The sequence below is a fragment of the Wyeomyia smithii genome, chromosome 3, assembly GCF_029784165.1.
Source record: "Wyeomyia smithii strain HCP4-BCI-WySm-NY-G18 chromosome 3, ASM2978416v1, whole genome shotgun sequence".
NCBI classification, from domain to species: Eukaryota; Metazoa; Arthropoda; class Insecta; order Diptera; family Culicidae; genus Wyeomyia; species Wyeomyia smithii.
This window is the reverse complement of record NC_073696.1, coordinates 13,455,374-13,470,737: the sequence shown is the minus strand read 5'-3', so window position 1 is coordinate 13,470,737 and position 15,364 is coordinate 13,455,374. Positions and strand designations below refer to the sequence as shown.

At 38.2% G+C, this 15,364-nt stretch overlaps 1 protein-coding gene across 2 annotated transcripts; it reads right to left on the bottom strand.

Moving 5' to 3' along the window:
• Positions 1-11,959: 11,959 nt before the first annotated feature.
• On the bottom strand, positions 11,960-15,364 carry LOC129730818 (phosphatidylinositol 4-kinase type 2-alpha). Of its 2 annotated transcripts, none has more exons than XM_055690399.1 (5): positions 14,912-15,364; positions 14,669-14,787; positions 14,076-14,206; positions 13,174-14,013; positions 11,960-13,103 (listed from the first exon to the last, which is right to left on the bottom strand). In XM_055690399.1, exons 1-5 carry the CDS (start codon positions 14,916-14,918, stop codon positions 13,019-13,021), a joined length of 1,182 nt encoding a protein of 393 aa, XP_055546374.1. In that variant the 5' UTR covers positions 14,919-15,364; the 3' UTR covers positions 11,960-13,018. The 2 variants fall into 2 exon arrangements, with proteins under 2 accessions (XP_055546374.1, XP_055546375.1); XM_055690400.1 differs by having other exon boundaries at positions 14,872-15,361.

Here is a 15,364-nt window from a genome sequence, read left to right as displayed (position 1 = left end):
GAATCTAAGCGCGCTGATAGAACAGACTCGTATGAAGAAAAATCTGCTGCTTTCATTGGTGGTCGAAAAACTGGCCATATGCAAAAAGACTGCCGAGTTAAGAAATCCGAGGGTGACGCTAACACCATTGTAAGAGGAAAATCTGTGACTTTTATGGTGAATAGAAACGAACAGACCTTTGACCATGAGAAGGCAATTTTTATTGTGGATTCAGGATGCAGCGACCATCTAGTAAGCAATAGAAGTTATTTACATGATGTGCGTAAGCTGAGAAATCCGTTTATTGTCGATGTCGCAAAAAACGGTGTGTCCTTAGTTGGTGAATACGAAGGCACGGTGAGAGGTGTCACACAACATGGTATGCGGTTCGAAATGAAGAGCGTGGTGTATCTTCCCGAATTGAGAGGTAATCTACTATCCGTTAAAAAGATGTCAAAGGCTGGCATAGATGTATGATGTATTGTTTACACGAGAGAACAGTGCGAACAAAGCAATAATGAAGCACAACGGGACTGTTTTCGCTGTTGCTGAATTACAAGGAAACCTGTACGAGCTCAAGTTAACGTTGAAAACGGACATAGGATCAGCAAATATATGTACATCGGAGGTGAGTACTAAATGGCATCGTCGGCTTGGACACGCTAGTCAGCAAGCTATGGATGCTCTGGTCAGACACAACATGGTGATAGGGCTTGAACCGAAGCCGAAGAATGTTGGCTTCTGCGACACGTGCGTGCTTGGAAAGCAATGCAGAGAACCATTCGATGGCACCCGAGCACGAGCAACACGTGCATTGGAACGGATACACTCCGATGTGTGTGGTCCTATTGATCCCCCAACGTGGGACGGCTCTAGGTATTTTGTATCGTTCATTGACGACTACACCCATTTGGAATGGACTATCAAGAGACATACGCGCCGGTGGCAAAGCTGACTACCATTCGAACAGTCCTAGTTATTGGAATACAGAAGCGTTGTTATTTCCATCAAATGGATGTGAAGACGGCCTTCCTAGATGGCGAGCTACAAGAGGAAATCTACATGGAAGTCCCTGATGGTGTAAAAGCTTCACCCGGAATGGTGTGCAAATTGCAAGAATCATTATACGGGCTCAAACAGTCTCTACAATGCTGGAATGACAAATTCAACAGTACGCTACTAAAACTTGGATTCGTGCGATCTAAATATGACTACTGTCTGTACACATGGCATGGCGAGAACGACGATTCAGTTTTTATCGTGCTATACGTAGATGATTTGTTGATTGTTGGCACGAAGCTAAAAACTATTGAGGCATTGAAAAGAAAACTGTCACAAATCTTCGATATGACCGACTGCGGAGTAATAAGCCATTTTCTTGGGATCAAGATCGTCTATGATAGAAACACCGGGATTATGCAATTGTCACAGTCACTCAATATTTAGAAAATCCTATCAAAATTTGGGATGGCAGACTGCAACTCGTCAAATACACCTATGGAGAAAAATTTAAGATTAGAAGCGAAGGTTGATATTCAGCGAAGCGTTACATTGCGTGTGGCAAACATGTAAAATTGCGTTACGTGGGGGTGGGTGGGTATTGAAAATTACCAAATTCCGCATTAGGAAACATTCAAATATTACATAACTCGGAATTTGGCAATTTTCAATACCCACCCACCCCCATGTAACGCAACTTTACATGTTTGCCACATGCAATATAACGCTCCGCTGAATAGCCCCCCCCACCCCCTAGAGCGTTATGTATTATTTGAATGATCCCTTATGTAATATTTGAATTGTTCCCAATGACAGTTGGTATATGGACGAACTGTCATTGTAGCGATTTCGAGCAGATTTCAAGCAGTTTTAAATCGTGATTTGAAAAGCGAAGTACAATGATAGATTTTTTTAAATCACGTTTTACTTAGAAAATGCAGATCTTTCAGATAATATAAAAAACTGATATGGCTAGACAATCCAATTAAATTATCTTTTTCATATGCATTAAACTGACCGTATTCGAATTTCAAGGAAAATTTCCAAAACGGCTGTATTTACATTCACTCTTGAAGAAATTCCTATCAAAGACGCCGAATATTTTTGAAAAATGTGTGATTGGGAAAAATTTCGCCGGCAAAATTCTGCTAAAATCTGTGATTCAATTCTCAAATCTGCACTTGGACTCGGAAAATCTACGTTTTGCACACACATCTGCACATCTGGTTTCCCTGATTCCTATACTCTGCACTAGCGATAGTCGGGTTTCGGATTCTCAAACCCGGGTTTTGTAAAAAAAAGTATTCAAATTGGTTCGATGCCCGAGAAAAATAACATCAAAAATCCTTAAAAGTTGCTGTTATTGTACATAATTTTACCATAATTTAACTATGATTTTCATTAAAAATACATCATTTTTACACTAAATATCGTTGTCCAGAGCAATAAAAAAACATTGTTTTTGAAATTTTTGAAGTAGAATACTTCTCTCAGGAAGTTCGGCTACATAGGGATGTGAAATGAAAATCTAAAACCGAAAAAAGTGAAAAATATGTCCAATTTCAAAAGCTAATAAATCGGTTAGTATTCGATGGATTTCCTTCGTTCTTGCAGCAATAGATTGGAAAATCTTCTAAGATTCTTCCCAAAATAAGCTAATTGTAATTTTATTATTCACACTATTGTACTATTGAAAATAGTCAAGCCTTGTCAAAACGAAAAATTCGACCTCTGATTGGTCGATGCTATTTGACCTATATAAGAGCCTGTTTCAGCCGGAGCCGCTCATAATAGTTCTAGACAGCGACAACAGCAGTCGTCCTTCCTTAGCAGCAGCACTAGCCCTGTGGTTGGTCACCACGTCTCAGGAGCAGCGCGGTTTTTCTCAGCGTGTGTCGCCAGACAGCCATTATTCCCCTCGTGTTGGGGCAGCATGAAGATTGCCATCAGGAAATCCAATTTCGGAAATCAAAATGCCTTTTTTAAGGCAAATAAACAAGTCATTGAAAGTTAATAATTTTTGTCAACGCAAGCAAGCATTCTGTGTTGCATCCTAGCAATTCAAATTTGTCGCACCCGTCTAATTTACTGAATGTGAAATAGCTTCCATAGTGCATGTTGTCCGTGTATCTTAATTCCACCAATGTTAGGGCAGCTCAAAGGTTGTAATTAGCAACCGATTTTGAACCACAACATGCTTTTTTCAAGGCAAATAAAAAAATAATTGAAGGTTAATAATTTTCTGGCATCAACACAAGCAGACATTCTGTGCGGGATGCAATCAAATTCTGTTGTAGTTGTCTAATTTTTACTTTATTTAGTAAACTCCCCACTGTAGGGGCAGCGCAAAGGCTGCGTTCAGCATAACCGACATTGAATAATAAATTGCCCTGTTAGAACGCATTCACAAAAGGAGTTAGTTCGACTATGCAGAGCTAATATGAAGTCGATTCAATCAATCAGCATAAACAGAATTTCGTCGTCTCCCAGCTGCCAAGTTGCAACATGATGCAACACGCAACAGCGAGCAAACGAAATCGCTTGATGTTACAAACCGCAATAAGATACGGGTTAAAACCGTTGCGTGTGTGAGAGCACCATCGGTGTTTATTCGCTGGATACACTATCTACTGTCTACTGAACGCAATAATCTGCTTACATGCGACACGGGGGCGGGAACATTTTCTTCAACGAAGCTGCGCAACACGACACAAAACATGTTATTTTGTTGCTTCAATGAGAGTGCTATCGGTCCTGCTCGACAAGAAATCATTTTTGTGCTTTCGTGCTACGAAACTGAGGAAAAACTTTAGAAACTGAAAAAAGAGGTGGAGCTTATCAAATGATCGCTCTGAGCCGGAATGAAGTCACACATATTTTTCAAGTTATATCATTCCACCACCTACGAAAAATAATTCATTCCTCTTTTCATCCCTATATAAGAGCCTGTTTCAGCCGGAGCCGCTCATAATAGTTCTAGACAGCGACAACAGCAGTAGTCCTTCCTTAGCAGCAGCACTAGCCCTGTGGTTGGTCACCACGTCTCAGGAGCAGCGCGGTTTTTCTCAGCGTGTGTCGCCAGACAGCCATTATTCCCCCCGTGTTGGGGCAGCATGAAGATTGCCATCAGGAAATCCAATTTTGGAAATCAAAATGTCTTTTTGAAGGCAAATAAACAAGTCATTGAAAGTTAATAATTTTTGTCAACGCAAGCAAGTATTCTGTGTTGCATCCTACCAATTTAAATTTGTCGCACCCGTCTAATTTAAGCCTGTAGTACACTCTTTGTCTAATGGTCAAATATTTGACCTTCTGACATAATGGTCAAATATATTTGACATCATGGTTGTTGTTTGCTCGTGTTTGCTCCATGTTAAAATTGGAGAGTGACAAATAATTAGCTTTGACCAAATTTTTATCTGTCCAAAAGTGACAAATATTTGACGCTCGGTCAAAGAGTGTACTACAGGCTTTACTGAATGTGAAATAGCTTCCACAGTGCATGTTGTCCGTGTATCTTAATTCCCCCAATGTAAGGGCAGCTCAAAGGTTGTAATTAGCAACCGATTTTGAACCGCAAAATGCTTTTTTCAAGGCAAATAAAAAAATAATTGAAGGTTAATAATTTTCTGGCATCAACACAAGCAGACATTCTGTGTGGGATGCAATCAAATTCTGTTGTAGTTGTCCAATTTTTACTTTATTTAGTAATCCCCCCACTGTAGGGGCAGCGCAAAGGCTGCGATCAGCATGACCAACTTTGAATAACAAACGGTTAACGTTTATTCACTAAAAATTCGTTCAATTCAAAAAAGGTTTTTGTCTGAGTACAATAATTTGCACAAAAAGACATTAAAAATTTTACCGCATTATTACACGCGTTTCTCCAGTCATGCCTCGTGAACGTGAAGGTTCCCTATCACAGACATAGATTTCGTGCTCCAGCACGTTACAACACGTGGAAATTGTCTTTTTACTAGTACTGCCCATAATTCAAAAACTGGCTAATATGCCATTTTTACCAAAATCGAGAAAACAGTTTCTCGTGATGGTACACACCCTAAACAAGGTCCCTACGGAAGCCGATTGTCAAAAAATGCATTTGGGAAGGCAGCAAACGTGAAACAATTTTGGCTAATATCCAGAATAGTTGAGAATTTGGCTAATATCCAATATCCAATTTGAACCTGTGGCATGTTCACGAACCAGTGTATTATTACTGAACTGTGTTTCTTCTAACTTTCGAAAGTGTGTTGTAGCTTGGTGGTTACTGGCGACAGGTGAGCGATCGTAAGGCTTTTGCATCAAATTTGACTTTTTCACGAAGAATATTTGATGCTACAAGAATTTATTTGTTGTACTGCGAAACCCAATGATCAAAACGTGTGACTGTTTCCTTCTGTCATAAACCTTTACATTTAAAAAAATGATATTTAGCTCTTTGATTGGGAGTATTATTAATAAAGATAAGATTCAGATTTCATTTTGGATTTGATGAGAAAAAATAGGAAAGTGGATTGTGAGATTACCATGAATAATAATATTTTCGTTATATTATTATATTGCCGCACGTAACAATTGTCTCGTCGTCCTTTTCATCCTCACTTGTGCTTCCGTGTTGTTTTATTGAATTTGAAACCATTTGCATCACCAACGAGTACGATATAATTCACATCGTATGGATATTAGCCGAATTGCACACCGTTTTGTCAACTGACCTTTCGTTTATAATAGAAAAAAACGGCTACTGTGTTAAAAATACGTGGCGGATGGAATTTTTCTACAGATTTCCCTGTTTCAACTCAACGGCAAGGGTCCAGCATATATGAAGGGTGACTTACTCAATAAAAAAGTTGTCATGAGCAGTCAAAATATGTTGTACCGATAAAAAACTTTCAAAGGCGCTTTTCTCGATTTGATGCCTACGGCATATTAGCCAATTTTTGAATTATGTGCAGTAGTGCAACATTTCTTGGAAGTGTTTTATTATTCTCGGGTAAGAGAATACGAGTGCATTTATTGCATTTATTGAGAAATCCATCGGAAGTGTATTCAGTGCTATGTCTAAATATATGAACGCCAAATACAAGCGTGATGCTGGGAAACGCGCGAAGGACCAGCATGGGGGAAGTGCATCGAAGAAACCAAGTACCAGTACGGAGGTCAATTTAAAAGCAGCCAGAGGTAACACGTGTCCAACCTCTGGTTGGGACGCTGGAGAAGGGCCTTCTACTAGAGGTAGGAGAAATCGAACCATTTTTAGGACAACCAAACAAATGAATTGAAGATTTAATATTTTCTTGTTCTGAGCTTTAACCAAAAGTTAATTATCTTAATTTGAATTCACATGTACATATACGCTGACTGTTGAAACTTGTTTGCGCCGCAAAGAGTTTGTACTTTTCCTGTTCAGTGAGGTCGTATTTATATGTGCAAACTGAAATTGAGTAGTACTTCAACTTCGTTTGCACAGAATTTTCAATACTGCCAATGAGCGGTCAACATTTATTTACTAGGAAAAATGACTGACACGCAAGCAGCTGGGTTATCTTTCTTGTTAAAGTATTCTACTTCAACCTTGCGGTCGTGGCTTTGCACACAAACTTCCTGTGATTTTTTTTCGATCCACAAGTTACGTTTTGAAGGAAAATTAATATATATTTTTTATCAATTTTCAATGTTTGCCAAAAATACAACCAGTTCTTAAATCAAGCCCGAAACATAATGCCGCAAGGCCAACAAAAAGATCCACTACAGAACTTATGTGTACTGTACCATTTTGTGAAACTGTTCAGAACGAAACGGCTTAATTTCACCTTATGGAAAAAAAATCTCATGCAAAATTCCAGCTCAGTCGGACTTCGGGAAGTCGTGCCTCAAAGGGGCCAAAGCGGGAAACAAGGTGTCTTATATCATAGCTTTATTTCAGCAAAGGGACGTTGAGAAAAAAATACTTTTTCAGACTATACAACAGAATGTCTATGTCTATGGATATGAAATTTTGTGACTCTGTCTATGAATATGAAATTTTTTGACTATACATACCTAGTTCTGGGAAGTGGTAGCAGGAAAATACTTAATCTTTTACGTTGTTCTCTAGTATCCCTCTTAAATATTCTGCCGCACTCGTATCCCTAGTACAACACAAGCCCCTTAAGAGAGTGAGTGACGTCGCATAGAACGAAAATAAAATTTGTAACGGCCTAATAGGGAATCTTCTGATTATGTAAAAGACATGTTTTGTATGTATGCTCCAGCATAACTCTTGAATACCTGGACCGATTTATTCCAGAATTGGCATGCGAATTCGTTTTACAAAGAAGGTGGTTATAGATGTATAATAGTCATGTCTGGAGGCCGTAAGTTGATGTCCAGAGACCAAATCATGAGGTTCGACACCATGGCGACTTCCGATTTCTGGGAGGTGTATAAAACTGAAAAACGTTCGCAAATCCCCACATATTGGTATTTCCGGAAGCCGACGCTTAGAAAACAAAAATCGGTGTCTGATAAATTGAAATTCAACATGGTAACTTCCGGTTTCTGGAATTCGGTTAAAATAGGATATGCTTTGCCATATTGGTATATTCGGAATTGGGATGACGTCTGAAGACCAAATATTGAGGTTCGACGTTATTTTCAAATAAAATTGATGAAAATGTTCCAAGAACCAATAAATCAGTGTTTAACGACATTTTAAAATTCAAGATGGTGACTCCCCCTTGAAGAAAATCCTATTATGAACCCTGTAATGTGAGTATTTTCAGTATCGGGATGATACCCAAGGACCAAATATCGATATCCGGCACCTTTTTTATATCCAAGATGGCGACTTACTTTTTCTAGAAAGATTGATGTAAAACTAAATTTTTACCACAAAAGATAAATTTTTTTTTGGATATTGAGATATCTACAACCCGGACTGTCCACCAACTCATGCCCAATGTCCGACACTATTTTTCAATCCAACATAGTGACTTATGATCTATTGATCTATAGCTGTGAAAAAATGAAGAAATATTGAAAAAAAAAAAAAACTTCTTAAGATTAGTATTCCTTAACCACGGCTATTCCAAAAGAGCTTATCAAAAAATGTGACTGATGGATAAAATATTTTATATCAGAAAAACGGCTTGTTTAAATGAAATGGTGTCTTCAGGAAAGTTGTAGATAATAAAATTGCGGTTATAAAAAAATATACTGTAGAAAAAAAAATATTGGTAAAAAATATTTTCTAATTTATTGGAATGGAATTGCTCTATATTGGAAAAAGCGAGGAGATTTAATTGATAAGAAAGACATGCATTACGAGAACTTTCGGAATAAGTTCTATGATTTTCAAGTCCTCGGTCATATCTGGAGATCAGAAGTTAATCTGAATAACATCTGTGATTATTGGTATTCCGGAACCAGAATAACGAAAATGCATGTCCGACGACATTTGGCATTCTATTGTCTACTTCCGGTTTATCCGGATCCAGATATCCGAAAAAATCGAGCAAATCGCGTTTCTCAATATGGAGATAATTTTTTTAAGACTTTCATACACCGATTCTTCACCGTTTTCTAGAAGGCTGGGTGAAATTAAAGAAAATGTTTAAAAACTTTTCAATACTGGTACTTCCGGAACAGGAATGACACAAAAAAAATCGTACAAAAATTTCTGAAAAAGCACTTTAAAAGTCCAGTCCGTTATGATCGATCTTTTTCTTTTAATCGTCACGATTTGAGATAATAATGAAAACAATTTGATGATGGAGAGTTCAAAATACGTTTAGAAACGTTGCTGAAGCAGAACCATTATTAAACAAAACAAGATTCAGAACGAATTAGATCGAACAAGGTAAACTTTCTGAAATAAATTTATATAAACGTGAAAGTGTATTCAAATGTATGATCTATCATCACTTCTTGACAGCCAGGCATGTCTCTATCAAACATGGCACAGGTATCCTGCTGCATAAGCGTATGGTTATGGGAGGGTAAAGCAAAGATTGGCCACTGATTGGTAGAATTTTTTTTTCCTTTATGGACTTCCTCACTGCGACCAGAATCGTAGATCTATTGAGAGATATGCCCGGTTGTCTGCTGTATCCCGCACTTCTGTTAATAGCAATACCGCTTTTGAGAAGTGGCATGCTTATTATTATTGTTTATCAGTGCTTGTGTGTAAATGTGATACTCTTCCTTACCCGCTTACTGTTCTACTATACCGATACTCGTTCCTCTTGCCAAATACAGGTCGGACTCGATTAACCGGAGTTTTGAAAAATATTTCGCTCCGGATAATCGAATCCTCCGGATAATCGAGCCATTCTTTATTTTTGAATTTTTAATATCTTTCATTTAGAACAGTGAGTTTTCTATTATAGTATGTTGTACACAATACATGTGCCGACGAAATAAATTAAAAATTGTCTTTAGACTGTTTGTCGGCGTTTGTTATACATATATACGTAATAATGAATTATGTTATATTGATTATCTCAAAGATGTAAAAACCAAATACAATAAATCAAAACTACCATTAGAAAGACAGCTATTGCTTCGAGAGATTAAAGGAAATAGATTCCAGAAAATGTAATAGAATTCGATTTGATTTAGGTATTTATCTGTTTTATTGTCTTGAATATTAAGAAGAATTGAGGTGCTACATATACAGACCCTTATCGATTTTGACAACACTCATGATTTTTTTCTGTTTCCTAAGTGACCTACAACGACCTAGACGCTTGATATGGCCTCTAATGGGCTAATTCGCGGATTTCAAACCGTTATTGATTTCGCTTGTGGCCTGTTTCTAAGTACACTAGAGTCGCTTTTTACGCGGGGGATACGTGCCGCGTAAAAAAATCGCGTAAAAAACCGCGTAAAAAAACGCGTAAAAAACGCGTAAATTCCGGAATTCGCGTAAAAAACTGCGTAAATCCCGGAATCCGCGTAAAAAAAACGCGTAAATTCCGGAATCCGTGTAATAAAAACCGACCATAAATTCGAAACCGGTTGACCAATAGTGGTTGTCCTCATCGGCAAATAAAAACCGTAATACCTCGCTTTTGGAGGTTGTTCAGTAAGAATTGGTTGAAGAAACGACGAGAAAACTGCTAAAAACGAACTACCTAAACAGAACGGGCCATTGTTGTTACAATTTTGAACAACCCCGCAACTCCCAATGACCCGGAAGACAGAAGTACATTATAGAAATACAGAAGAAAAAAATACTCCGGATAATCGAACCATTTTCTCCGGATAATCGAGCCCCGGATAATCGGGCCCCCGGGTAATCGAGTCTCCGGATAATCGAGTCCGACCTGTATCACCAATTATAATTCCCTGGAGAAGTTTCGTCGTGCGTCCTTCTGGCCAGTTTTATTGATAAGAGGGACTTATTTTTTGTTAAGAGAAAGTCACGCAAAGGTATTGTAGATTTCAGCGTAAAGGAAGGGTAACTGGTGGGGAGCCTAAGAATGGCATTGGTAGAATAATCTTGTTAAATCTCGAGCGAGATCGGATACTTAGCTAGTACAAAAATGAAACCGACGAAGGCTTCTAATTTCTTTTTTCAAATAACTCTGATTAGCTAAATAAATAAAAAAAAAACCCTTAAGTTGAAAACAAACGAACATATGAAGTTTTTCTCGTTTTTCGATGGGAGATTTTACTGTCGTTGGTTAAATTATTTCAGCTTATAAATTAGCTATGTTTCAGTGAAATTTTGTTCATGATTAATTTTCACATGAATCACATTTGCAAGAGAGGTTCGAAAATTCGCAATCCTTTTTTCATACGGAACAATTCGAACAATTAATGATAATACTGGTCGACAAAATGGAGAAAAAGTGCATTCCAAAAGCTCAAACAGGTGCCGCTAGCCATTACCAAAACACGTCAACTTACGTGAGAGTTCGCATTGTAGTTGCTCGTCGGGTTCGTCACTCCAACGGTATGTTTACGAGAAAACTCGTTTCAGTCTTTGAAAAACAGTTAGTGACTAGAGAACTCACAGGAGTGGTTGAATAACTATAATCTTTCATTTTCCGGTTTGAGCTTTTGAAGTGCACCTGTGTTGACCAGTATGATGATACAGTGTGATAAAAAGCTTTGTGGGAAAGACATGCTTCGTTGTTTTGAGTAAATCAGACTCAGCATAAAATTAGACGACGTTGTAACTTTTGATGAACCACTTCCAAATGGGTTTCTGTAAGTTAGAAAAAAGCTCTTGTTAAAGAAATACTAACATATCAGTACATAAAGAATGGAAAAATGAATCAGATCACATTTACCGTACATTTTTCCGCAAAAACGAATTGTTCAAAAATGAGAAAACGTTTCAAATCGTAATACGGATGCTTGTAGAATACTGCTTCATCACAGATTCTCCGAGACAAATTAGACAACCTTGCTTCGCTGACCATATAATGTAGGTCGAAGAAAGCATTAGTACGAAATGTGATGAAAAGCTAAGCGATTAATGTAAAGTGTGCAAAAAAGAGAACGAGCTTGCAGAAGCAGAAGCAGCTGAAATGAAGCACAAAACCTAAAGCTCAGAAGCTGAGCAAGAAATTGCTGACCAAAAATCGAGATATGTTCCAATCTGCATAACATTTTCCATTGTATGTTTTGCTGCAACTCTATCTTGTACACAGTAAAAAAAATTTACATCTGTTTTTATGCACATAAATGAAGCATTGGAAACCATGTAATATTCCGTGTCGCATTATATTCACATGCTATGTAAATGAATATAATGTGAATTTGCATGCAAATTTATATTCAAAGTTTTAAGTTTACATAACTTAACGTACAAATTTACATGGTTTTAAACGATTTTGTACTGTGCATTATAAACGGTGTGAAATTGTATATGTTTTTCACTTTATGTGCTAGAAACCGTTGTGTGCTTTCTTTTGTATTAGTTGTGAATTTCATTTTTTGGTACTGTGTAGATATCAAGGCTGTCATCAAAAAAACTTGCCACCGGTTACCATTGGATGGGTTATTATTAAATTGTCACCGAAACTAACTGATTGTGTAATGCCGCGGGCGTATTGAGGATTGTGTGATGTTGAAGTTGAACTAAAACACTATCAATGTTCACGTTTGGGGGGCTGGGTTTCAAATACATAGTAATTCTGTTGTTTCTATTTTTTTTTTGCACATGCTCGGATTCACTCGCACGATTGGTTTCAATGGATTCAGATACTACTAACCCTATCTATCTAATAAGATGCATCTAGCCTAAAGTTTGTTTCTGTCGTAAGGTTATGAAAAATTTGATCAATTTCTCTAAGTAATTTTTTTTGTTTGGACCTACCGGTACAATCTCGTATTTTCATTTCAAATTCCTCGTACGTTTGTTGCCTGTGTGAGCTTCCCAACCTCAGACACTCTGGGATGAAGTTTCGTTTCATTACATAAGACTAGTATTGATTTTCAGATTCTCTACTTACTGAATATAGTGCTTGTTAGAATTTTTTTCTGTCAAAAAACTGAGATGAATCACAAAACATATATCGTTGAGTTTTCAGAATATTTTTTTAAAGTTTCGTGCTGTATGTACACAAAATCAAGCTGAATTATGAGTTTAGTTGAACCAAGTGTTTTGTTCTGGTAGGGGTTTCTGCCAATGAAAATGTATCAAATTTAAACATTTTAGGATTGGAAATAATAATTACTGTACTCTATATCGGTGAAATTACACATTGTTAAAATTACAGTTGCAGTTGATGTGGTTAGTGGATTACTCATTTTGCACTATTAAACTATAATATTATTTATTGATAAATACAAATAGATTGGCTTCCATATGAATGTTATAACGATTTTATTTATTTTTACATACAAACAAGTAGTGTTCCCGGACCTTGTTCTACCTAACGTATCGATCACTGTCCAGCGGTACGTGCAACATTATAGAAAAGTATTATTCCGTAGATATCTACTTAACCGTTTTTATTTACCATGATACTCGCACAGCCATCACACCTCTTTTCTGTCAGCCGCTGGAGTAGGCAAGCGTTCTCCTGATGCAGGCAATCCTTTAGCACCAAGAAAAGAATGGGCTCTTGTTTTGGAAGCGCTGTTGGAATGAGAAAAACCTTGCCGAACCGGGGTTTACTTTTGATCTGTATACGTTGAGAGAAATTGACAAAGTTAGTGAAGTTATTTCGCTGTGACTTATAACAAACTACACACCGTTCAACAATAACAGCTGGCATTTGCACCAGCTGGACAGGACTTTTGCCATCCTTTAAAGCTTGTGTCAGATTCAGAATCTGACCCCGCATCACAGACATTTGCCGCTCGAATAGGCCACGATCAAAACCTTTATCCTGTTTGAACAGTTCGTACAGTTCATTGCACAGTTCTTCGACGAAGTTCAGATCGGATAGAGATGGTAATATGAGGTCCTTAATATCCTGACTGAAAGGAACCTTGGCCTGTGGTAGCCAGGCCCAGTGGTAAGGATAGGCCCGCCACGAGTCCGGATGCTTGAACGGAAACGCTAGCCCGTTATCGATCGCCGCGATTCTAATCTCCGGCATTTGAACAAGATTCCTGTCCGTATTTTCATTCATCTCTAATCGACTGCTGCTTCGTGGTATACCGTTAGGCGTGCTTCCATTACTCTGCGGCACAATCGTGGGTTGTTCGTATTTGATAAGCCAATTGTCGTTGCCCCGGTCGGTGTTCCGAATTATATAATCCAAAACCACCAGCCGCTCGAACTGAATTTGGAATTTCTGCCCTAATCGCGTAGGTAGAGGTTCCTGTTCGAACCGCCGCAGCCAGTAATCGGCATCCTTGTAACCGTCCACAAACAGCTGGAAAGAGCCCGTTTTCGGCGGAAGGCTCAGTCGGTTGAACCGGGCAGCTGGTATTCGTTCTTTGATAGTCTTTTTTATCCGCGCCTTCTGGCGATCCAATCTTGGATAGTTGAAGGTCTCCGAAACAAGCCGCACTACACGAGTTTTTGGTACAATGTTCAAGTTCAACTTCTGGTCCACCAAACTTGCTCCCGCCTCCGATAAGTATCTAAAACAGAATTGAATAGAATTCAGTCGCTGAACTAGTTTAACAGACAATTCTTCGCTTACCCTTGATTCGGAATTAGACACGCTCGACCGAAGCAACACGGACAGCACAGCTTGTGCATCCATTTGATCCATTTTGGGTTCAATTTTCCGTAGGGTTCTTCGTCCTTAGGTTTAAAGACTGCAACGACTTTCTGCGAATCATTCACCGTAACAAAATGAGTTTTTGATGAACAACGTGGACGCGGATTTTTAGTATAAATTAGGAATGTATGATTGATACCAAGGCACGCACTCGTCAATCTCAAACGAAGCAGACCCACCCGATAATTCATCCCGTTAAAATGACGAATACCTTACAACTGTAATCACGCATCGCACCAGAAAAAAGTGCCTATTCTCCCTTCCTTCTGAAAAACAGTAGTTAACAGAGAAAAGAGGATTTTCGTTTTCTGTAGTGCGGAGCCTAATTAAATTGATGGGCTGCCGACTAAGTTAATGGGATGAATTGCAATCACGGCTACTGTTTTATTGTTCGCTCTCTGTTGCAGGAAATGGAACAGACTGTTTTCTGTCAGTCTTTCCCCGTCGAATAGAGCGTTTTTGGGGATGCTGTTATAATAGCATTAAACAGTGAGAGGCATTGAATTACTTACGGTTGCGGGGTTTTTGACGAAATAGGACCCACTGCTGCCCTGATAGATGCGTTCCGGGTAGATACCGGCATCGATGGCAATTTCCGCCGAGTACACCAGATCGCTGAAGTGCGGATCATCTGCAAGTGGAAGGAAAAATAAAACGTGGATCAGTGAAAAATATCGGTTTGATTTTGGAAAATTAAACTTATTAATCATAGAACCTGTATTTTTATTCTTCAAAAAACTGCATTGAAGAACTACCTTGCATAGATACTACAAAAGTATTAAAGACCACCAATGAAGTTTAATTAAAAACCAAAACAACGAATCGTTTTGTGAACCTTCAAATCGAGAACAAACACGTCAAGCTTATGTCGTTTTCGTTTTTGCGGTGTAGCTACCCCGCGGACTACACTTTGTCAAATCACTGTTTTTTTTTTACATTTTCCGGACTACCCTTTTTCTGTCCCGGACAGCCCGCGCAAGAAACAGAGTGCAGTTTTGAAGACACCAACACATTCACACGTATGTGTCAAAATAAAAAAAAAAGTGTGTCAAAATCGGTTTGCTTTGATTATCGTTCTTCGCGTGTCAAACATCAGGTTGAATTTTATTTATTTTATTTTGTTATTTGGTAATTTTTCATTAAATTGGCAAATTTTTCGTACAGTAGCACAAATGCGATAAAAGACAATGGCGATAATGACCAAAACA